Here is a 24,362-nt window from a genome sequence, read left to right as displayed (position 1 = left end):
ATTAAAGTGAACTTAAAGCGACCTGAAAAAAAAAGACTAATGCTGGGAATACACGTTACATTTTGCGCGTTCGATTCGGCGCGCAATCTATTAGCCATTCGATTTTCTGCTTGATTATCTTATCTTCCACTCGTTTTTCTTATTTTTTTCCATTCACTTCTATGAGAAATCCAGCGGAAAAGAATCGAGCGGAGCATCGGACATGTTGGAATTTTATATTCGAAGGCATCTATCAGAACGATTCTTAGCAAAAAACGTACCGTGTATTCCCAGCATTAGATACGCACCTAGGTAGAAGGAAGGCTCTGGATCACAAAGAGTCTTCTCTCAGTCCCATTGTTCCACCCCTTACCCCGGGTTGAAGCTATTCAACCTGCAGGTCGAGTAACTCTTCTGGACTCCTAAAATAGGCTTTGAAAATACTTGGTGAGATGATCAGATCTGTACTGCGCACGTACGAGTCTCAGCTCATGCATGCCGAGTACTAATGCACCTGTCTTCGGAAGCCTCATAGGCGTGAGTGCACCCAAAGCTTACCAAAGAGTCCCAAAGGCTCGAATTTTGAATGTGGGCAGCGGGGGGAACAAAGATACGGGGAGCCGACCTAGAAGGTTCTATGGGGTCCAGAGCCTAGAGGTCGTCTACACTTTGTTAGTCTATATCCTGTATCTATTGCTGAGGACAAAATAAATAGGTGATTTGTGAATGGAACTTGGTTTGGTGCCTGGATCTTTGAGCCTGCTTCTCCTACATAGAGTATCTAGTTTACCGGAGACACATCCATACACCTGAAATCACTCAGCCTTGACCAATCAGGCATTTAGTGCCAACCAAACTGCTTCTCTTGCCTATTTTATACTATATTTCTACACAAATGCAAACACTAGAAAAATGCGTAAGGGCTAACGTTTTCTGATCAGGCAAAATTGTGTCGTAAACACATTACACAAATGGAAATTAAAACACTCAATTTCCATTAGTGAGCCTGTGTCTTTGCGCTTTGCAGATGATCCGCGTAACGTAGCACACTAGTGGAAAACAGTCCATTCACACAGATATACAACCACCACATCTTTGCTGCATTTAAATAGCCACCACAGTTCACAGTTCTGCCATATTCTGTCACCGTCTTTAAAGTGAACCAGAGACGAAGTATCCTCATGTATTTTACCATATAGATCAGTGGGAACATTAGAGAAAACACTTACCATGCTTTCTGTTTCATTCTACACTGCTCAGCTTTCTTCTTATCAGCCCTGATAAAATCCCCGACTGAGCATTCAGTCTGGCTTTGCTTTAATGACTCAGCTATAATGATTCCTGAGCAGAGCCAGCAGGGGGCAGGCTTGGACTTGAAAAGACATGAGAGAACACAGACTGAGCTATAAATATTCCTGAGCAAAGCCAGACTGAATGCTCAGTCGGGGATTTTATCAGGTCTGATTAGAAGCAAGCTGTGCAGTGCAGAATGAAACAGAGCAGGGTAGGTGTTTTCTCTAATGTTCCCACTGATATATATGGCAAAATACATGAGGGTGCTTCATCTCTGGTTCCCTGGTTACTACCAACTGCCTAATGGTTGTTGGGAGTAGTTTGAGCTTGGAGGACAGACCACCTTCTATGACCTCTGGAATGCAAAGTGCAAATTTCACAAGTGTGTGGAGATATTCACTGACCATGTTACGTGGAACCCCTTTCTAATGGCCAGTCAGTAAGATGCCAGCCAAACAGTGATAACAACTGCCAGTATACATTTTGACAATGCTCCTATACACACTCAATGTTGCCAAGTAAGCGTCTGAACATCTGTGTGGCTTACACCTCACGATCCTGTTGGAAGATATTTACTCTTGGCTCTGGCACTGGTCCGATGTGACAGCTCATGTTAGTCCTGTTCCCGCATGTGGGAAAATATCCTGCATGCACTACTATTTCACACACCAGGGGCTTGATTCACAAAGCGGTGCTAACAGTTAGCACACTGGTGAAAAGCCCTTTATCATGCATAAACTCAGTTTAGGCATGATAAGTTTAGGTGTGATAAGTTTAGGTGTGATAAGTTTAGGCATGATAAGTTTAGGTGTGATAAGTTTAGGCATGATAAGTTTAAGCACCAACTGCGTTAGCACCGTAGTGCACAACTGATCAAACGTTTTGCGCTAGCAAAGTCTGGTGCACTTCGCATAGAGTGTAATGGCGCTGCTTTGCGTGCGGGACTTTGCACGCTATCTACACTTATCTAAACTTAGCATGCCTAAACTTATCACACCTAAACTTATCACACCTAAACTTATGATGCCTAAACTGGCTTTTCACCAGCGTGGTGCAATGGTTATCATGCCTAAAGTCTCTAACTGGGTTAGCACCGCTTTGTGAATCGAGCCCCATGTGCGATTCCTATTGCCAGCAGTCAGCTTGCATGTGCGGTAAATGCACATTAAAAAAAATCGCTTGTGGAAAACCACGGCCGTATTCCACACACCCAAGTGTGATCCCTCTCATAAGATGTATACAATGTGAGATAAAAGTATTTTAATATGAACAATCAATTACCGATCGGCAGATAATCTTTGTAAAAAAAAGTACTTAATGACCTAAAAAGATAACGAAAGATGTTTGTCTCGAGATCAGTCAAATTTATCCTGGCGGATTTCCCTGACAAAAATCGTCCTTTCCACAAGTTGTGTATGATTTAACCAGATATTTAACTACTGTGTGAACAGCGCAAGCATGGATCAATTAGGGGGAAGGTTGGGGTTCTGGCAGCTTGGGGCGCAGTGTCGCAACAACAGTGTTAAGGCAAGCAGAGGCTGGGGGCCCCAGTAGTGCTCGGGTCCTGGGGCAATTGCCCCCCTTGCCTTAATGCAAGCGCCGGCCCTGGTCAGAGGTGCAGGAACGGGGATGGGGAACAGTTTGTTAATAATTACTACTAATCAAAGCATCTATAGAAGTGATTATCACCAGCACAATACCAATAGAGAGTTAATAGTGTTATTGAGGGAGGGCCCCAGTGCAGTCGCAACTTCTGCGCCCCCTATTGCTACGCCACTGGAAGCGCCACATATCGCGTTTTGCTTAGATGTGACTATATAAGAGGGATGCCTGTCTAGCACTGATACCGAGTGCTAAGAACGCCCAGTGCAGAAGAACTGACAGGTGGTGAATCAACACCTGTCTGAAAGAGACCTGACTGAACTGACATGACAGATGACCAATTAAGTTCACAGGTAATAATAACTATTATCATTAACCTTCTTGTGCAATTCCCATTGAGCTCAGGGGAATTTCTACTGACTGCAGAGCAAAATAAAGATACATTCTCTTGTCAAATTTTCACTTTTCTCCTGCTCTAGTAATAAACTTGCAACTTTTTACTACTGTACATGGCAGCCAGGAAACTTCTGGTTTGCATTATCTGCTTGATGCAGTGTAGGCCTCTCTCTCTCTCATGGTCACAGTCTTGCTGTCTCTCATATGAAATATGCAGTAAATAGTTTCCTTTTATCTCCAAGAATCTCAGCAGCAAAGTGTGATCAGTATCAGCACACCAGGAAGTGATCCTGGAGAGGGACTTCCAGCAGCCAAAGATGTGCTGCAGCAGCTGCACTTCCCATCCCAGCCTCTGCAATGACTGGCAGCATAATAATAGTACAGCGTGGCTGATGGAGAAGATGTATATGAAGTAAACCTATTGGTGTGAGGGATGCCTTGTGGTGATTCCCTCCCACCTTAGCCCCCCTGAGTGTCCCCCTCTCCTCCCACTCCCCTCCCCGCCTGCTCTCCTGTGTCTCTCCCCTCCTCTCTGACACGTCCCTCCCGGTGTTCCTGCATGGCCGCCGTGCTGCTCTTGCTTCTCCTGCCCAGCCTGCAGCTGGCAGCTGCCCCCGACCCCTCTCCTCCTTCCCTGGTCATCGCCATTATCGCTCGCAATGCGGCTCACGCGCTGCCCTACAGCCTGGGGGCGCTGGAGAGACTCAACTACCCCAAGGAGAGGATCTCTATCTGGTGAGGGGGCTGGAAGAGGCTTTCAGAAAGTTTTGGGCACTTTTTGTTTTCTTATAAGTGTATGGGAAGGGAAGGGAGGGGTTAAGGGGCTGTGGGGTGAATGGGAAGCTGATTTGGGGTACTTTTTAGGAATGTCAAAAGTTGGGTGTAGGTTCAAATTGGTGATGATTGTGGCCACACATGATACAATTTTTATATATTTTTTAATTCGAGAATGAAACTGGCCATACACTTAGGCTAGGTGCACACATTGCAGAAACGCTAGCGTTGCGGAAAACGCGGCATTTTCGCCGCTACTGGAAGTCTATGGGCCGCAGGAAAAACACGCATATGAGTTTTATATGCGTGCCTTTTCAAAAATGCTGGTTTTGTACTTAAGGCCTGTACACACTGCTGCGCTTTTCAAATCGCATTAGCTTTTTAATCGCAAGGTCTTTTGAAAAATAATGAAAATTGTGAAGACCTGTACACACTGTCGCAATGCGCTTTTTCTATTCTCATGAAGGCTTGCAAAGTAAAAATTGCATGCGATTTTAAAAGCGCAGCAGTATGCAAAAACGCACATAATGAAAGGCAATGGTATGCGTTTTCCATGCGTTTTTATATGCGTTTTTTTCCCAACAAAATAGTTTTGTGATGTATTTCTGTTTCCTGTTGTCTTCCTAGTGATTTGCATAAATGGAGATATAAAAACCGCATGCAAAACGTATTATATGCGAACCGCAAACGCATTAAAACGCATTAAAACGCACGCAAAACGCTTGAGAAACGCATCTGCAGTAAAAAAAAAACGCACACAATATAAAATGAAAACATGACATAAAACGCAGCCTTTCATGTTATGTGTGCACCCAGCCTTAAAGGGAACCTTAAAGGGAACCTTAACTGGTGGGGGGAAAAAAATTCACTTACCTGGGGGCTTTCCCAAGCCTCCTGCAGCCGTCCTGTGCCCGCGCCGGTCCTTCGGTGCCCTCCGGTCTCCCTCCCTAAGTTTCGTTTTCGGCCGACTGCCAGTCAACCTCCGCCTCCGGCAAAGCGTCCTCTTCTTCCGCATTCCCCTTCGTAAAGAGCCGTAAAGCGCGTCCGCATGACCAGGGCCGGATTTCTGGCAAGGCCACATAGGCCATGGCCTAGGGCACCAGAAATTTAGGGGCGGCTCAGTGAGGGGCAGCAAAGCTATTCTATGCAGCCATCCATATCTACAAGAACAGATTTAACCTTCAAACTCTCTGTCCTGTACTTGTGTCGTCCCTGCAAGACCTGTAAGCTCTTTCCTGCAGGTACACTTCAGCCTAGCTCTCATGGTGACACAATGGTTCCATCATTAATGAGATAACAAACGTAACATAAAAGTTCTTAAGGAAAACATAACTTATAATCTATACGCATATTACTAAAATAGTAATCTGTGACAACTGACATCCAATGAGGGAAAGTAAGTAGAATTCTCATAGGGGCACACAGAGATAACAACCAAACAGACGGTATAGTTGGCCTTGGGCGGTGAAAAGTACAAATCCGGCCCTGCGCATGACGCAAGACGCGTCATGCGGACGAGCTTTACGGCTCTTTACGAAGGGGAATGCGGAAGAAGAGGACGCTTTGCCGGAGGACGACTGGCAGTCGGCCGAAAACGAAACTTAGCTGCGGAGGGAGACCGGAGGGCACCGAAGGACCGGCGCGGGCACAGGACGGCTGCAGGAGGCTTGGGAAAGCCCCCAGTTAAGTGATTTTTTTTTTTCCCCACCAGTTAAGGTTCCCTTTAAATGACTAAAAAAAAAGAAAAAAGTTTAACTTACCTGAGGTTTCTACCGGCCCCCTGCAGACGTGCCGTTCCCGTGCTCTAGGACAAACCGATCCTCCGGTCCCCCACAGCGAGCCGGTTTCGATCCCGCTGACCCTGGCCGCGCGTATTCTCACTCTGCCATTGCCCGTCCTGCACATGCGCAGTATGATATTTTCTTGTACTGCGCATGTGCAGTACGGCGACAAGAGCATGAGTGAGGACGTGCACGGCCAGGGCGTGGGCACAGGACGTCTGCAGGGAGCGGGTAGAAGCCCAAGGTAAGTTAAACTTTTTTTCTTGTCAATTAAGGTCCCAGCGGAATATAACCCTGCATTTCAACTTTGCTCTAAAATATTATTTACAGCATATTATATGCAAAAAGCTTTTTTTTTTTTTTTTACTAGACCAGCATTGGAAGGGTTAAACACAGAGGTTTAAAGTTCTGTGGAGAGATATGCAGAAGTTCAGATAGATACATTCTATTTAGTTGAATGTATCTATTGATAAATGTTACACACTTTTTGGCTGTCCTCCAAGCTCCTTTTCAGTGAGAAGGAGTGAGTCACATTCAACACTTAGATACATTTATGTAAACAAAATGTATCTATTTCGGATGCGTCTGCAGAAATCTCCAGGAACTTTAAAGCCCTGTGTAACCCTGGTCTAGTAAAAAAAAAATGCTGGTTGCATATAATATGCTGTAGATAATGTTTTAGAGCAAAGTTGAAATGCAGGGTTATATTCCGCTTTAAGGTAGCAATATATCTCTCGACTTGGGGGCCGATCGACCATCAGATTCGATAATTATTATTGAGTCGGATGAAAATCGGGGACGCCAAAAGCATGCCTGATTCATGATGCGACTCATTTTGGGTTGAAATTGGTCGCATGTATCGATCAGACTTGTTGTAAAATGTCAGGCTGACGTGGTCGATCACTGCGCGGTGGTAACAGCGAGCGATATCTGGATGACAAACGCAACGGCACCCCCAGCACTGTTCCCCTTTTTGTGAAATGTGCCCCCATCCCCCGGTGCCTGGTGCAGTCTACTTTACCTGTCCGTTGCTGGCTCCGTCCACAATCCGCATACACCTGCTCCACGTGGTTGCCAGAGTAACATGGGAACCACGCGTATACACCGGGAACCACGTGGGTGTATGCTGACTGCGAACAGAGCCAGCAACAGACACGGACATGTTAAGTATACTGCACCGGGCGCATTTTACATTGAAGGACAGTACAGCGTATGCAGCCTCACAAGGCCAATCAATCAATCGGGAATCAGCATGCTATGTATGGGCAGCCAACATGTATGTATCTAATCAGATTGGATTAGAGAGAGATTTGTCTCTTGGTCGAATCTGCCTATCATCGCCAGATGTATGGGTATCTTTATAGATTTCCACCCAATGTTCCAAAACTATCGATTCCTTTCTGAAAAGAATCGATTCCTACCATACACTGCACATCAGTTTCCAATAAATTCTAGCAGGCAGTCTATTGAAAATTGATTGAACTGCAGAGTTGCACGGTTTGATGCAGTCAAGCCATCAATCTACTAATGCGCTTGACCCACTCCCGATTGTTTTAAATATTTTCATCCGGTCTGATCGATCAAAAATCAATCAATCTGACATTTTGGGGAACCGATTTCCAGCAGATGGATCGAATCTGCAAGGAACCGAATGAGAAAATCGATGAGTGTGTGGGCATTAATCTTACAATTTCCATGTATTATAAGGGTAAATTAAGTGACTATACTGAAAGGATAATTTATGCAGTTCCCTTATATTACATAGAAATGGTAAGATTGTATGGAAAACTTGTACCATGTATGGCCACCTTTACAACCATTTTTTTCTGGTTGACTGTAATATTTGAGAAATCCGACCAATGTATCACACACTCGGTACTTTTTTCCAAAGTTATGACAAAATTGCTTGGGTCTGTAAATCAAGAAATTGACACTCTATCCATTCTAACTTCTGAAAAACAGGCAGAACTGACAGGTTTTGGACTAGTCCATCTCTTCATAGGGGATTCTCAGCTAGGCTTTTATTCTTTATAAAGATATTCCCTAAAAAGGATTTAAACAATGAAGCTGACCAGCTTCCCTGCTCGCTACACAGTGTTTTGGCAGTTGGACAGAGCAACTGCCATGCACTAAGTGCTTTTGAAAATAAATAAATCCCTAAGAATTCCCCCATGAAGAGATGGACTAGTCCAAAGCCTGTCACTTCTGTCAGATTTCTACTACCTACTGTAAGTGTCAGCAACATAGGAGAAAAGTAATTTATGGCTCATTTTACTCTGGAAAAAAACGTACTTCTTATTTGTTTTGTTTGCACATATTTTAAATTTTACAATTTTTCGCCATAATGCCCCTTTAATAGTGTATGGCCCATAGTGGGAACAGATTTTGAAAAAATAGTTCACACTTGAGCAATTCATGCACATTTTCCCGCAATACAAAGAAGGGACAGACACTTGTTCACTTGTAATGCAAATGTTTGCTTGCCGAGAAAAAAACAGACAGCCTGCAGCATTTTTCGTACACAGGCTCACATTACCTCTATTTTTAACATTGGTTACTGTGGAAGAAAACTAGTGGTTTTCCAAATATGAACATGTGTCCTGTGCAAGGAAAACACATGTAAATCCCTGTGTTGCTTTGTGTATATGGCGGAGTTCACATATGACACAGCAGGAGAAAGTAGCGTTTTCGGATGCGTTTGCAATGTGCTATTGCGTTTTTGGTGCGTTTTGCATTTTTTACGCAGATGCGTTTTTCATTCGTTTTGCATGTGTTTTAATGCGTTCGCGGTTCGCAAATGGAAAACGCAGATGCGTTTTGTACAGGGCTGTGGAGTCGGAGTCGTGGAGTCGGGAAATTTTGGGTGCCTGGAGTCGGAGTCGGAGTCAGGAAAAAATGCACCGACTCCGACTCTGACTCCTAATGAATTTGTAACTGTAATTAAAATAGAAAATATGATAAAATGTTCTATTTCTCAGATAACAGTTGTGACGCCGGGCGACGCCCAGTCGTCCGAGGATTCGCGGCCGATTGTCCGATCGCAACCGTGATCGGAAAACTGACATTCTTTATTTTTAAATAGAAGTTTTTCCTTCCTGCCTTCCCCCCCTTTTGCCATGAGGGCTGAATGGGCCTGCGTTAGCATATTGCTAAAGCAACCTGGTTTAGCAAGAAATCCTTTTAAGGCTCCCGGAAAAGCTCTGGTGACACTAATGTGCTAATTGGGCAGAGCTGAAATACCAACAGAGTCTATTCAACAGGGGAAGCTAGCACAGCATGAGGTCTATTGACACCTACATTCCTCCCAGTCTTGACGGCACCGACTAGACTGAGTATGGAATGCATGGTGTTGATAACTTTGTCACATTTTGCAAATACCATCCATGGGAGGAATATGAAAATTACATAATTTTGTTTCCCTAATTCTGTAGAAGATGGTGATACTAGACATAGCCAGGTAACCCGAGCAGGGGCTGAGATATGAATAATGGGGTCCCCGTGCGCCCCAAATATTGCAAGTTTGATGTCCTATGAACGTGTATTTTCAGCCCAATCTGAATATGAAATCGGTTTGCATGTGCGACAAACCCCCGGCGGGATATGAAATTGGACATATTTTGTGGATGGTTGGAAGTTCCTCCCCAGAGAACTCACTGCCTGACACGCCCCTGGGCTGAGCTTGAGACTCCGCCCAGAAATGTCAGTGCTCAAAACTGATTGCATGAGGACTCCCAGGAATTTCCCCCACTTTCCATCATACCGAAAGGACTGCCACTGCTTGGGGAAATAGCAGTGGCCATCTTGTAGGCGGAGCAACGGCCGTGTGGTTCGGCCATATTGCGAACGGACTGCAACAAAGGAACTTTGTCTTTTCCCGAACGGACTTTCCACAGAATCATAAGTATTCGTTCTTTTTACCCCTTTTTCTTTTATGTACTGTGTTATCACTGTCTCTCATCGTTTAATTGTTCACGATTGTCTGTATATATTAATTATTTATATTGTAACAAATAAAGGCTTCTTAAAAGGTCTTTACCTCTCAGTAAACCTGCTATTCAGTATACACAGACGAGACCTAAACTTCCGAAGGGACGCTACTGTTTTGATAGATAGATAGGAATTGCACAGTTTTAACCGTTTTTTTGTTTCACAGGTCTATAGCCAGTTAGCAGTTTTCTCTGGGCTGATAGAAAACAGAGATGGTGGCAGATCTACCCCTGGGTTGGAGTAAAAGTGTATTTTCGTAACCTCACAGGCTCCCTACTGCGTCGTGACGCTCAAACTCCGCCAATTCTACGCAGATTGCGTCCATAGCTCTCAATCTGTGTGCTAGAATCGGATCGGAAGGTTTTGCGTGTTCACGGCCAGTGGGGCTCCTGTGACAGTGGTCGGCAGCGTTTGGGATCTGTGTGTGCTGATAGTATCTCAGGTAGGGCTATCGAATTAGCCCTATCGAGAGACGAACTAATTCGTTGGTAGTGACTGAGTGCAATATATTTTTCATATATACAGAGAGACTGTGTAACCAGTACCCCTCCCCTAAGTTTTCTTTTATTTGGCATGGAAATGTCCGGGAATTACAAGGTCATGGTCCTATCCGACCTGCAGAGTCTGTGCGAGGCGAGAGGCATGGACATCCGCGGCAAGAAACAGCAGGACCTGATAACGGACTTGTACCGATGGGATAGCCAGAATCTGCGGACGCTGGAGGTGTCCACTGTGGAGGACACCGGCTCATCTAACGCAAGTCGAGGGGAACCAGAGACTGAAGATCCTGTGCGTACCGAGGTTGAGCAACCCGCGGGCAATGCGGCAACAGATACGCAGGAGGCTGTCAGTGTGATCCCCGACCCCAGAACCCCTGAAAGTACTCGCCTGGAACCGGCCAGTACTGGACTGTCCAGTTATGTTGATCCAGTAATGCAGCAGGCATTGCAAAAGCTGATGGAAACTGATGTGGACAAGTACCTGCAGTACATGGCGGAGCAAAAGCGAGAGGAACGCCAATCTGCAGAGGCGCGGGAGAGACGACAGCATGAGCTGAACATGGCGAAAGTGCAGCAAGCCAGCCGGAGTTCAACGCCCAGCCTCCCTGCTGAAGGGACTGCCGCTCCAGTAAGTGCAAAATTTAAATTTGCTATTATCGAAAAAGACACTGACATTGACTTGTTTTTGAGGTCTTTTGAAAAGGCCTGCCGTCAGTATCGTCTGTCCCAAGACCAGTGGGCCAGACATCTGACACCCTTGCTGCGCTACAAAGCGCTTGATGCTTTCTCAGAGTTGCCTGTGGAAAAGGACAATGATTATACCGCTATAAAGGAGGCTATAATCACTAAGTACCAGCTGACGCCAGAAGCCTACCGGAAAAGGTTCAGGTCCTGGCAGAAAAAATCTACTGATTCTTATCAAGATGTGGTCAGCAGTCTGCTCACCACACTCCGCCAGTGGACGTTAGGCCTCACTAAAGGGTCTTACGGTGTCCTGGAGGACTTAATCGTCCTGGAGCAGTTTCTGAACATTTGCCCGGCTGACGTACGCCAGTTTGTGCTGGAGCGCCGACCGGCGTCAGCGACGGTCGCTGCAGACCTCGCTGAGACCTTTGCAACGACCAGGGTGCCGGAGACCCGCAGGACTGTCCCGTCTAGCTGGAGAGGAGGTCAGTCCCACAATTTTGCAGACTCTCCTACCTCTGTGAGCCGTGCGCCCCAGAGGCCATCCAGCGCAGCTGCTGCGTCCAGGCCTGCAGTAACAGAGGGCATCACCTGTCACTTTTGCCGCAAGCCCGGACACATGAAGTTTAACTGCCCGGAGCGGAGGCAGACAGCGCCAGCTCCTGCACCACCTACACCTCGCCCACGGCAACTGCCGCCAGCCAGCGCACCCCAGCCGGGAGCACCCAACAACGTCATGTTCGCAGGTGGGAGAGGGATCCACTCCGCTACGAGCAACCACCAGCTGGTTACAGTGAACGACCAGCTTGTTACCGGTTTCCGCGACACTGGAGCGGATGTCACCCTGGTGCGTGCGCACCTGGTCCCGACGGAAAATATCCTCCCTGACAAATACCTTACCCTCACTGGAGTGGGGGGCACTCTTTCTCGCATTCCCCAGGCTCGGGTGTCCATCGATTGGGGGGTGGGGGTTCAAGAGAAGGTTGTTGGGGTCCTGGACCAACTGCCGGTCCCAGTTTTGTTGGGGACCGACCTGGGCAAGCTTGTGTCCTATTATGAACCTGCCCCAAGCCCCTCAGACTGCCAGGAGGGAGACGGACTCTCCGCCCACACTAAGGTACTTTGCACCAAGGGGCAAGAACAGGGGGGAGGTGGGTTGAATGTGCCCAGTCCAGGGGTACCGAGTCCAATAGTACCTGTGTCACAGGTACCTGTGTTTGATATACCGATTGTTTGTGATGAAAATGTTGTTGTACCTGTCACTGTAATTCATGCATGCAGCCAGGATGTGAGTAATGCCAGTATGTGCCAGTCTGAAGGTGTACCTGTACTGGCAGTAACACGCAGCCGCGCTGCTCAGAACCTGGGCTCAGAGCAGGTGGAAGAGGTTCCGGCCTCCTCCCCCTCCTCTGACCACAGGGATGGTAGCCTTCAGCCACTAACTGCATATGCCCGGGTCAACTGCTTGGAAGGCAGCTATGACAGGACCCAGTATGCGCTGCCAGTGTGCAGCCGGTTAGAGCAGGGAGAGGCAGACCCCCTGTTAGACCTGCTGGCTGACGTACGAGATGTGGACGGCGACCTAAACGTCAATCCACAGCTCGCCTCAGCCCAGCAAGAGCAGTTACAGAAGGTGCTGGGCCAGTACCAGCACACCTTCTCCAGTATCCCGGGGCGGACCAGTATGGCGGTGCATGGGGTAGATACAGGTACCCATCCCCCCATCAGGCAGTCCGCTTACCGTGTCTCTCCCGAGGTACAGGCGGACATGCAGAAGGAGGTGAGGGAGATGCTGGAGTTAGGGGTGGTTCAAAAGTCCAGTAGTGCCTGGGCCGCCCCTGTTGTCCTGGTCCCCAAGAAGGACCAGACAACTCGGTTCTGCGTAGACTACAGGAAACTGAACGCCATCACCACTACAGACGCCTACCCCATGCCTCGCATTGATGAGCTGCTAGATACACTGGCATCAGCCAGGTACCTATCAATCATGGATCTGAGCCGGGGGTATTGGCAGATACCACTTGCACCTGACGCGAGGCAAAAGTCGGCCTTCATCACCCCTTTCGGCCTCTTCGAGTTCACGATGATGCCCTTTGGGATGAAGAACGCCCCTGCCACGTTTCAGCGGGCCGTGAACGACCTGCTAGAGGGAATGCAAGGGTTCGCTGTAGCGTATCTGGATGACATTGCGGTGTTCAGCCCCACCTGGGAAGAACACCTCAAACACCTGTCCCAGGTACTAGAGAGGCTGGCCATGGCCAATCTGACGGTTAAACCGAGTAAGTGTCAGATTGGCATGACCGAGGTGCAGTACTTAGGTCACCGGGTGGGGGGTAACACCCTGAAACCTGACACGGGAAAGGTGGACGCCATCCTGGCATGGCCTCGACCTATCACGAAAAAGCAGGTCCAGGCGTTCCTGGGGACCGCCGGCTACTATAGGAAATTTGTTCCCGCCTATAGTACACTGGCGAAGCCCCTGACCGATGCCACTAGCAAGAAGCACCCCAAGGTTGTTAGCTGGACCCCCGCTTGCGAGAATGCCTTCCAGGCCTTGAAGCAGGCCCTCGCAAGCGCCCCTGTGCTTCAGGCCCCAGACTTCAGTCGTCGGTTTGTGGTGCAAACCGATGCCTCTGACTACGGTCTCGGCGCAGTCCTCAGCCAGGTGGATGGAAGGGGGGATGAACACCCTATCCTCTACCTGAGCCGGAAGCTCCTGCCCCGAGAGGTAGCCTACTCCACAACTGAAAAGGAGTGCCTGGCGATCGTGTGGGCCCTACAGAAACTGCAGTCGTATCTGTACGGCCGCTCCTTCACGATCGTCACTGATCACAATCCCCTGAGTTGGCTAAACCGTACTGCTGGAACCAACGGCAAGCTCCTACGGTGGAGCCTGTCATTGCAGCAGTACGACTTTACGATCCAACACAAAGCAGGCAGCCGACACCAAAACGCTGATGGGCTGTCGCGGTGTCAGGGGGAACCCGACCCAACAGCGCCAATAGCTGCTACGGAAGGCGTCCTGTTGACACCTCCCTGAGCAGAGCTCGGGAAGGGGGAGGTGTGACGCCGGGCGACGCCCAGTCGTCCGAGGATTCGCGGCCGATTGTCCGATCGCAACCGTGATCGGAAAACTGACATTCTTTATTTTTAAATAGAAGTTTTTCCTTCCTGCCTTCCCCCCCTTTTGCCATGAGGGCTGAATGGGCCTGCGTTAGCATATTGCTAAAGCAACCTGGTTTAGCAAGAAATCCTTTTAAGGCTCCCGGAAAAGCTCTGGTGACACTAATGTGCTAATTGGGCAGAGCTGAAATACCAACAGAGTCTATTCAACAGGGGAAGCTAGCACAGCATGAGGTCTATTGACACCTACATTCCTCCCAGTCTTGACGGCACCGACTAGACTGAGTATGGAATGCATGGTGTTGATAACTTTGTCACATTTTGCAAATACCATCCATGGGAGGAATATGAAAATTACATAATTTTGTTTCCCTAATTCTGTAGAAGATGGTGATACTAGACATAGCCAGGTAACCCGAGCAGGGGCTGAGATATGAATAATGGGGTCCCCGTGCGCCCCAAATATTGCAAGTTTGATGTCCTATGAACGTGTATTTTCAGCCCAATCTGAATATGAAATCGGTTTGCATGTGCGACAAACCCCCGGCGGGATATGAAATTGGACATATTTTGTGGATGGTTGGAAGTTCCTCCCCAGAGAACTCACTGCCTGACACGCCCCTGGGCTGAGCTTGAGACTCCGCCCAGAAATGTCAGTGCTCAAAACTGATTGCATGAGGACTCCCAGGAATTTCCCCCACTTTCCATCATACCGAAAGGACTGCCACTGCTTGGGGAAATAGCAGTGGCCATCTTGTAGGCGGAGCAACGGCCGTGTGGTTCGGCCATATTGCGAACGGACTGCAACAAAGGAACTTTGTCTTTTCCCGAACGGACTTTCCACAGAATCATAAGTATTCGTTCTTTTTACCCCTTTTTCTTTTATGTACTGTGTTATCACTGTCTCTCATCGTTTAATTGTTCACGATTGTCTGTATATATTAATTATTTATATTGTAACAAATAAAGGCTTCTTAAAAGGTCTTTACCTCTCAGTAAACCTGCTATTCAGTATACACAGACGAGACCTAAACTTCCGAAGGGACGCTACTGTTTTGATAGATAGATAGGAATTGCACAGTTTTAACCGTTTTTTTGTTTCACAGGTCTATAGCCAGTTAGCAGTTTTCTCTGGGCTGATAGAAAACAGAGATGGTGGCAGATCTACCCCTGGGTTGGAGTAAAAGTGTATTTTCGTAACCTCACAGGCTCCCTACTGCGTCGTGACGCTCAAACTCCGCCAATTCTACGCAGATTGCGTCCATAGCTCTCAATCTGTGTGCTAGAATCGGATCGGAAGGTTTTGCGTGTTCACGGCCAGTGGGGCTCCTGTGACAACAGTCATTAAAAATAATGTATATATACAGTATATATACAGTAATAGCTGTGCTTAGTCCACAAAAATGAAATAAACCAATCAAAATTAGTTACTTGTGCTGCTTCAATAAAGCAGTCCCCGTATTTTTAAGGTCAGATATACATATCTGATTGTGACTGTATATATGATGTGTACACAGGAATCTCTTATATATGTTACGGCCAGAACCCGAAGTTTGGCCACTTTGCGTTCTGGCCGGCCACTTCGGGTTCTGGCCGGCCAATGTGCGAACTGGCTGCTGCGCTGCGGCCAATGTGAGGAATGAAATGATTGCAGTAAAGATGAATGTGTGTTCTGGCCGTCTCGCTGCGGCCAAATGTGTCAAAAGTGCATTCATTCATTTAATGAAATTAAGCCGGAGGCTTTCTCTCCTCCCCCCCCCCCCCCCCCCGCCTCTCTCTCTCTCTCTCTCTCTCGGTCAGCCGGCGGGGACACGCGTGTCCCCAAGATTCGTTCGTCGCGCCAGGGCAGCAGAGCGGGGAGGCTGCAGACATTTCTTCTGCCAGCACCCGCTCTGCAGAAACGAACAGCAGGATTCCCTGCTGCGACGAACGACTCCGGGGGGACACGCATGTCCCCGCCGGATGCCAGGAGAGAGAGAGAGAGGCAGGGGGGAGGAGAGAAAGCCGGCGGCTTCATTTGCTACATTGCCGCCGGCTTAATTTCATTAAATGAATGAACGCATTTTTGACACATTTGGCCGCAGCGAGACGGCCAGAACACACATTAATCTTTACTGCAATCATTTCATTCCTCACATTGGCCGCAGCGCAGCGGCCAGTTCGCACATTGACCGGCCAGAACCCGAAGTGGCCGGCCAGAACGCAAAGTGGCCAAACTTCGGGTTCTGGCCGTAACATATATACTAAATAACATCTATGCTGTAAGAATAAAGCCTGATGTGTAGCTGTGTCACTAATAGAGATGGTCAATGAGATGGAAATAATTCTGCATTGATGCTGATTTATGCAAATGTATGCACTCCCTTTGCTGATGAAATCAAATAATTTGATATGTTGTTAAAATTTGGTTTGGCGACTACAAATTAAAGGGTACCTGAGACGGATGAAAAGTAAAGTTTTATACATACCTGGGGTTTCCTCCAGCCCCCTTCAGGCTAATCAGTCCCTCGCTGTCCTCCACCACCCGGATCTTCTGATATGAGTCCTGGTAATTCAGCCAGTCAGCGCTGTCCGGCCGCATGCCGCTCCCACAGCCAGGAACATTCTGCACCTGCGCAATAGTGCTGCACAGGTGTAGTATGCTCCTGGCAGCGGAGTGTGTGCATGCGCACTACGGCCGACTGGCTCAAGTACCTGGACTCATAGCAGAGGATCCAGGTGGTGGAGGAGGACAACGAGGGACTGATTATCCTGAAGGCGGCTGGAGGAAGCCCCAGGTATGTATAAAACTTTAATTTCATCTGTCTCAGGTTTACTTTGTTACACAGTAGTACTATACTCTACATATGCACTCCCCACAGAGCTGCAGGGAATCCACTGAGAATGTTGTGCACATTGAACACAGAGGTGTTGTCTGTCACCCATAAACCTGGTTCAGATTGTGCATGAAGAATGTGTAATAGAGGAAGAATCTCCTCATTCTCCTGCAGAGTACCTGCACATCATTCTTACATGTACCCACACTTACATTGCCTAGGTCCTGATAGATGTTCTTTGTTCCGGTTTGTACCTTTTACAAGTACTCTTACCAAGGACTAGTTTTAGTCTAAAGGGAATACATATAGTAGTCTGCATATCCTTCTCACTTCAGTTGTCTTTTAAAATTCCTAAGCGTTGGCAGTTAAGAGACGAATTTCATGTTACATACTTTTAATCAACAAAATTGTAATATGCAAATTAGAGGAGTCGGAGTCGAGGAGTCGGAGTCGGTGGAATCCTAAACTGAGGAGTCGGAGTCGGTGGATTTTTGGACCGACTCCACAGCCCTGGTTTTGTATGTGTGGAAACACATGGGAAATCTTTACTTTTTAATTAAAAACGCATTAAAAACCACAATGCATATGCGTTACCATAGGCTTTCATTATGTGCGTTTTGGCAGCCATCCTGCATAATATGCAACACTACCAGCGTTTGCGAAACGCATACTGTAAAAACGCATTGCAATGCAGCTTCTGCTGCATCCCATAGACTAACATTGCGGCATAAAACGGAACGCAGCGTTTCCCGCTAGAAGTGAGAACTAACCCTAGAAGAACGGTTGGGTTTCATTTTGTCACTTGAGTGTACAATAGTTGTAATAATTTGGATTTGGAACACTGCTCCAAATTATTTGGATCACAACTTAAAGGATACCCGAGGTGACATGTGACATGATGAGATAGACATGGGTATGTACAGTGCCTATCACACAAATAACTATGCTGTGTTCCTTTTTTTCTTTCTCTGCCTGAAATAGTTAAATATCAGGTATGTAAGTGGCTGACACAGTCCTGACTGAGACAGAAAGCCACTTACATACCTGGTATTTAACTCTTTCAGAAAGAAAAAAAGGAACACAACATAGTTATTTGTGTGATAGGCACTGTACATACACATGTCTATCTCATCATGTCACATGTCACTTCGGGTATCCTTTAAGTTTTAATCTAAAGCGGACGGGTAGAGGAGGATAACTCACCCTTATAGCCACCTCAGTGCGCTGCCCTCCATGCCACGTTCCAGCTCTTGTATACTTCCTCCTTCAGGATTTGTTCACATCTAAAATCGACGGCAGCGATTTTTGATTTTTTTTTTAAAGTGTTTTTCCCCTCCCTGCGCTCCACTGCGTGCTATGATTTTGTGCAAAGCACCCTTGTAAGCACTTTTGTAGAGCGATTCCGTTGTGTCACTTCCTGACATCAGTCAGGAAGTGAACTCTTTGACCCGGAAAGGATAAAATACAATATATTTATTCTTAAAAACGAGAATGCAATTGAAGCGATTTTGTGAGCGTTTAGCGCTCTTCCTATACCTTCCATTAGAGCAAAATCGCCTCACAAATGGTACAGGCAGCGTTTTGCAGAGTGCAAAGCGGACGAAACGCACTGATATAAACCTTCTCATAGAGAATCATTGCACAAGCATTTTGTGGGCGATTTAAAAAATCGCCTGCGCTTGCAAAAAGGACGAAAACGCCCTAGATGTGAACGAACCCTGACAGTCAGAAGAAGGAAGTATTGGAGAGCTGGAACGCAGCTTGGAAGGGAGGGCACACAGGTGGCGGATAGGGTGAGTTATCCCCCCATCCCTGCCGCTGTCCATTTTAGTTTAAAGGGATACTGTAGGGGGTCGGGGGAAAATGAGTTGAACTTACCTGGGGCTTCTAATGGTCCCCCCGCAGAAGTCCTGTGCCCGCACAGCCACTCACCGATGCTCGGGCCCCACCTCCGGTTCACTTCTGGAATTTCAGACTTTAAAGGACTTCCGAGGCCAAAACTAAGAAAATTACACTGTACCTTTTTTCTAGCCGAATCCACGGAGGACGCCCTGCGCGTCCTCCGCTCTGTTCTGCCGTCAGTGTCGGCCTATTCGTTCCCCCAGGGCAAGCCCCGACCCCACCGAACGGGTCGCATCGATGCCACCCCTAAGATGGCCGCCGCCTTGATCCGCGGCTGCGCAGTACGCTTTGCCGCGATTGCGACTGCGCAGCCTTTAGCCCGCCTCTCGCCGCGTATGGGTCCCGGCATCCTCCTGAAGCGTGCGGCGGGAGGCGGGCTAAAGGCTGCGCAGTCGCAATCGCGGCAAAGCGTACTGCGCAGCCGCGGATCAAGGCGGCGGCCATCTTAGGGGTGGCATCGATGCGACCCGTTCGGTGGGGTCGGGGCTTGCCCTGGGGGAACGAATAGGCCGACACTGACGGCAGAACGGAGCGGAGGACGCGCAGGGCGTCCTCCGTGGATTCGGCTAGAAAAAAGGTACAGTGTAATTTTCTTAGTTTTGGCCTCGGAAGTCCTTTAACCACCCTGGCGTTCTATTAAGATCGCCAGGGCAGCTGCATGAGGGTTTTTTTTAAATAAAAAAAAAAATATTTCATGCAGCCAACTGAAAGTTGGCTGCATGAAAGCCCACTAGATGGCGCTCCGGAGGCGTTCTTCTGATCGCCTCCGGCGCCCAGAATAAACAAGGAAGGCCGCAATGAGCGGCCTTCCTTGTTTTGCTTAGATCGTCGCCATAGCGACGAGCGGAGTGACGTCATGGACGTCAGCCGACGTCCTGACGTCTGCCGCCTCCGATCCAGCCCTTAGCGCTGGCCGGAACTATTTGTTCCGGCTGCGCAGGGCTCAGGCGGCTGGGGGGACCCTCTTTCGCCGCTGCTCGCGGCGGATCGCCGCAGAGCGGCGGCGATCGGGCAGCACACGCGGCTGGCAAAGTGCCGGCTGCGTGTGCTGCTCTTTATTTCATGTAAATCGGCCCAGCAGGGCCTGAGCGGCACCCTCTGGCGGTAATGGACGAGCTGAGCTCGTCCATACCGCTAAGGTGGTTAAAGTCAGAAAACCACTTTGCCTGCGTTGCCGTGTCCTTGCTCCAGCTGATGTCACCAGGAGCGTACTGAGCCCAGTATGGTCTGTGCCTGCGCAGTACGCTCCTGGTGACAACAGCGGGAGCGAGGACACGGCAACGCAGGCAAAGTGGTTTTCTGAAATTCCAGAAGTGAACCAGAGGCGGGGCCCGAACATCGGGGAGTGGCTGCGCGGGCACAGGACTTCTGCGGGGGGACCATTAGAAGCCCCGGGTAAGTTCAACTCATTTTCCCCCAACCCCCCCCTACAGTATCACTTTAAATTCAATTTTGCTCCAAATGACTCGGAGCAGCATTCCAAATCAGATTGACCATCCCTTGTTGAGTGGATGGTAAGTATTGGATATCTATTGCCATGTCTTCTGGTGACTGGGTCTATTGGCCACATACTCACACTAGCCCCATTTCTGGAGACATTTGTCTGTACTGTATGTGGCCTCCTCTGCAGATTGTAGGCTGGCCAGCCCTCTTTCTGCAGACTCCATCTGTGGGTACCACTAAAGCAGATGTGAACTCAGAAGTTCCTCTCTGCTCAAAAAGATAAGCAACAGCATAATAACTTTTAAAGAAAAACATTTCTTTGTTACAGCTGATACAAATCCTGCAATAAATCTGACGTGTGTCTACTTCCTGCTTTCATGGAAGCAGACATGGGGTTAACATCCTGTGTTTACAAATTAGCTGCTCTGCCGAAGGCAGCCAGCTGACACAACTGAGAGATCGAATTACAATTGTGATTAGTCTCAGATGAGGGGTAATTAAACAGGCTAAACTCACTAAATACACACAGGGTGCATTTCTCTCTGTTTTCCTTCTGTCCTGTGTAAGAGTTCAGGTCCCCTTTAAGCTAGTGATAAATGGGCTGATAGTGGCTTATTATGGACAAACACCGATTACCTGCTGGTCGTAAATTGATTGGGGAGCAGCACTCAATTAAATATCTTTTGCCACTTATTGGATGTTGCTAAAGACCTTGCATGCCAGGCCTTTATTACTGGGTACAGACGATACGTTTGTTCCGATCGAGTCTCTTCTCTTCTGCTCGTTTTTCTTATCTTTTTCCATTCACTTCTATGAGCAATCAAGCAGTAAAACGATCGAGAGTAATATCGGACATGATGGAATTTATCAATCGAACGCATCTATCAAGCGGAAAAACATAACGTGTGTACCTAGCACAGGCATGGGCAAACTTGGCCCTCTAGCTGTTAAGGAACTACAAATCCCACAATGCATTTGCCTTTATGAGTCATGACTGTGGCTGTCAGACTCCTGCAATGCATAGTGGGACTTGTAGTTCCTCAACAGCTGGAGGGCCAAGTTTGCCCATGCCTGACCTAGCATTAGGCAACATCAGGAGGCTTAACCTCCTTAGCGTTACGCTGCTCGGGAGGTTTTGAAGCTAGAGTCCCCCAGGAAGATTCTAATAGATGTAATGCCCCCACAAGCTTTAGCTAGCACTAGGCTAGCTAGCATAGGTAGCCGGCACCCTCCGATTTCTTCCGATCCCCCTAATTATACTTTACCCCACCTGGCTCCAGCGATCGGCGCAGCCTCCCCGCACAGCTCCAGTCTTCTCTATGGGGAGGATTGTACATGACGTCATGCGCAGACCCGATCCTCCCCATAGAGAGACCGGAGCTGTGCAGGGAGGCTGCGCCGATCGCTGGAGCCAGGCGGGGTAATGTATTAAGTGGCTGGATCGGCGGCGATCGGAGGGTGCCGGCTACTTATACTAGCTAGCCTAGTGCTAGCTAAAGCTTGTGGGGGCATAAAATCTATTAGAATCTTCCTGGGGGACTTGTAATTCTAGCAAGAAGTATGCCCAACACAGTGCTCAGGAGGTTAAACAGATTTTAGCAGAAAATGAATTGTTCAACCCAGCCTCCACTGAAGTTGTAGGGCACAACGCCATCCGGTTATGTAGTCATTCATCCTCCCACTTGCGGGACATCTGGTCAGACTTCTAGTCAACAAGTGTTCTGAAATCGACCAGGGAATTGATGGAGTAGATCTGTACACGCAGATAGGCCCCCAGTATAACAAGTTAGAACTCTTTACTGAAGAAAAACTTGCAGAGATAAAACATACACCACCATTAGGCAATGCAGCTTGCCTAGAACAGAGAGGATCACAGAGTGAATACAGGAAATCACAATACCATAGAGATCTTTACATCATTCTACAGACAGTGACATCTTGTGGTTGCTTTATGATGCTGCAGTTTAGGCCTGAACGATAAATCGATTTCGGATCGAAATCGCGATCACGGAAATGACGATTCCGTGATCGCCATGGCAACGATTTTACCCCCATGTGCAGAACGTCCAGCAGTCCCCTCTTCCGCTCTGTGCAGCGGTTGTTTGCGGCGGCGTAGTGCCTGTAATCTACGTGATGGAGGCGGCTCTCACTCTCTCCCCCAACTTCAGTGTGCAGCCAATCAGCGCTCCGCTCGGCAGGCTCCGCCCACAGCCTCTCACACTCCTGGCGCCGCAGCTCACTCCTCCCAGCATCTCTACACCGCACCGCTGTCAATCATTTTGTTACGAGCGGCAGACTCCGCCCACCCGCAGCCTCACACTCCGTCCCAGCGGCTTCCTCCCAGCACCTCCAGTCCACGTCAAAAGCTGGGCAACGATTTTACCCCCATGTGCGGCCCGTCCAGCAGTCCCCTCTCCCAATCTGTGCAGCGGCGGCGTAGTGCCTGTAATTTCCGTGATGGAGGCGGCTCTCACTCTCTCCCCCAACTACCGTGTGCAGCCAATCAGCGCTCTGCTCGGTAGGCTCCGCCCACAGGCACTCACACCTCCCAGCATCTCTATACATTAGCTGCGCTGTCAATCATTTTAAGTTACGAGCGGCAGACTCCGCCCACCCGCAGTCTCTTACACTCCGTCCCAGTGGCTTCCTCCCAGCACCTCCAGTCCACATCATAAGCTGGGCAGATTGCAGGCTGAGTCTGCTGACAATCACTTGTCTGCAAACAATCATTATTTTAAAGGGAACTGAACTAAGCATATATAAAGCGTATCACTTGGTGACTCCCTCCTCCCAGCGCTTCCACATCATTTGCTGGGCTGGCGGCAGACTCCGCCCACACCCTGTCATTCAAGTTCTGTATGCCTCTGTGACGCTGCACACAGCGTGAGAATGACTGGCTGCTGTGGTGTGACTGTGTGGTGATCTTTCTGCGTTCTGCAAAGCTGCAGTGGGGGCACTTTTCAATTTGTGCAAAGTAAGGTGCTATATTCCTATTCTAAGAAATAATTGTGGTTTTAAGGCAGGCTAATCTTGATAATAGCCTGGACTGCAGAGACTGTCAGAAAGCTAAGGAAGAACTCTAAGTTGCCAGCTTGCTGCTCACACAAAGTGATCGTAGTTGTTATCACAAGCTGTTCCCCTACGTCCAGAGGTGGTAATAGACCACAGTAACGGTCTTAGCGCAAAGCCGTGACCTGAACAATCCTTTGTTACTGTTACGGGCCCGGGACTGTCTTCTTGTGGCTAGCTCCTGCTCCTCCTGTTGTGAAATGTGTGCCATGGCTTCTGCTACAGAACCAGAAGCGGAGTTAGATTTACTTTCCAAGAAAAACAGCACGTCGGTCATTTGGAAGTATTTTGGGTTTGAGACCACAGATGTGCAACAGAAACAGGTACTGTGCAGAACCTGTCGCACTAAAGTTGCAACTAAAACCGGAAACACAACAAACTTATACCGGCACTTGAAAAATCATCACAAGCATTTGCATGAGGAATGCATGAGTAAAAAGTCCGGTGAAAAGTCAAGTGAAAGTGATGCTCAGGCCCACTGTAGTAAACAGTCTACAATTACTGAATCTTTTACTAGTGTGACACCGTATGATTCCGGCAGCAAAAGACATCGGGAGATAACAGCAGCCATAACGCACTACATTGCCAGGGACATGGTGCCTGTTAACACGGTCACTAAATCCGGATTTCAAAAACTTATCCGCACGCTGGACAGAAGATATGTGATACCCTCCCGCACCTACTTCAACCAAGTTGCCATCCCACAGCTGTACACAGAGTGTAGAGAAAAAGTTGTAACAGAGTTGAAAAATGTGCAGTATTACGCCACCACTACTGATATGTGGTCAAGCAGAACGACCGAACCATATCTGAGTTTGACTGTACATTTTGTGAATGAGGACTTTGAAATGAAAAGTCGCTGTCTGCAGACCGCATACTTTCCCACTGACCACACTGGAGAGAATATCGCACAGGGTTTGAGAGAGTGTCTGTCAAGTTGGGGGCTGAAAGAAGAGGACCAGACGTGCATCACAACCGACAATGCAGCAAACGTCATCAAAGCGGTTGAACTT

At 48.2% G+C, this 24,362-nt stretch overlaps 1 protein-coding gene across 1 annotated transcript in view; it reads left to right on the top strand.

The window, feature by feature from the left end:
* The first annotated feature begins 3,794 nt into the window (after nt 1-3,794).
* The window catches only part of LOC137528512 (inactive glycosyltransferase 25 family member 3-like), a 59,467-nt gene continuing 38,899 nt past the window's right edge, over nt 3,795-24,362 (top strand). The window contains exon 1 of the mRNA XM_068249818.1: nt 3,795-4,005. Coding sequence (XP_068105919.1) covers nt 3,830-4,005 — 176 coding nt within the window. The 5' untranslated portion in view covers nt 3,795-3,829. The remainder of the gene's footprint in view (nt 4,006-24,362) is intronic.

This window comes from Hyperolius riggenbachi, chromosome 8, assembly GCF_040937935.1.
Source record: "Hyperolius riggenbachi isolate aHypRig1 chromosome 8, aHypRig1.pri, whole genome shotgun sequence".
In the NCBI taxonomy this organism is placed as follows: domain Eukaryota; kingdom Metazoa; phylum Chordata; class Amphibia; order Anura; family Hyperoliidae; genus Hyperolius; species Hyperolius riggenbachi.
The sequence above is the reverse complement of the archived record's forward strand: the minus strand, read 5'-3'. Positions and strand labels throughout refer to the sequence as shown.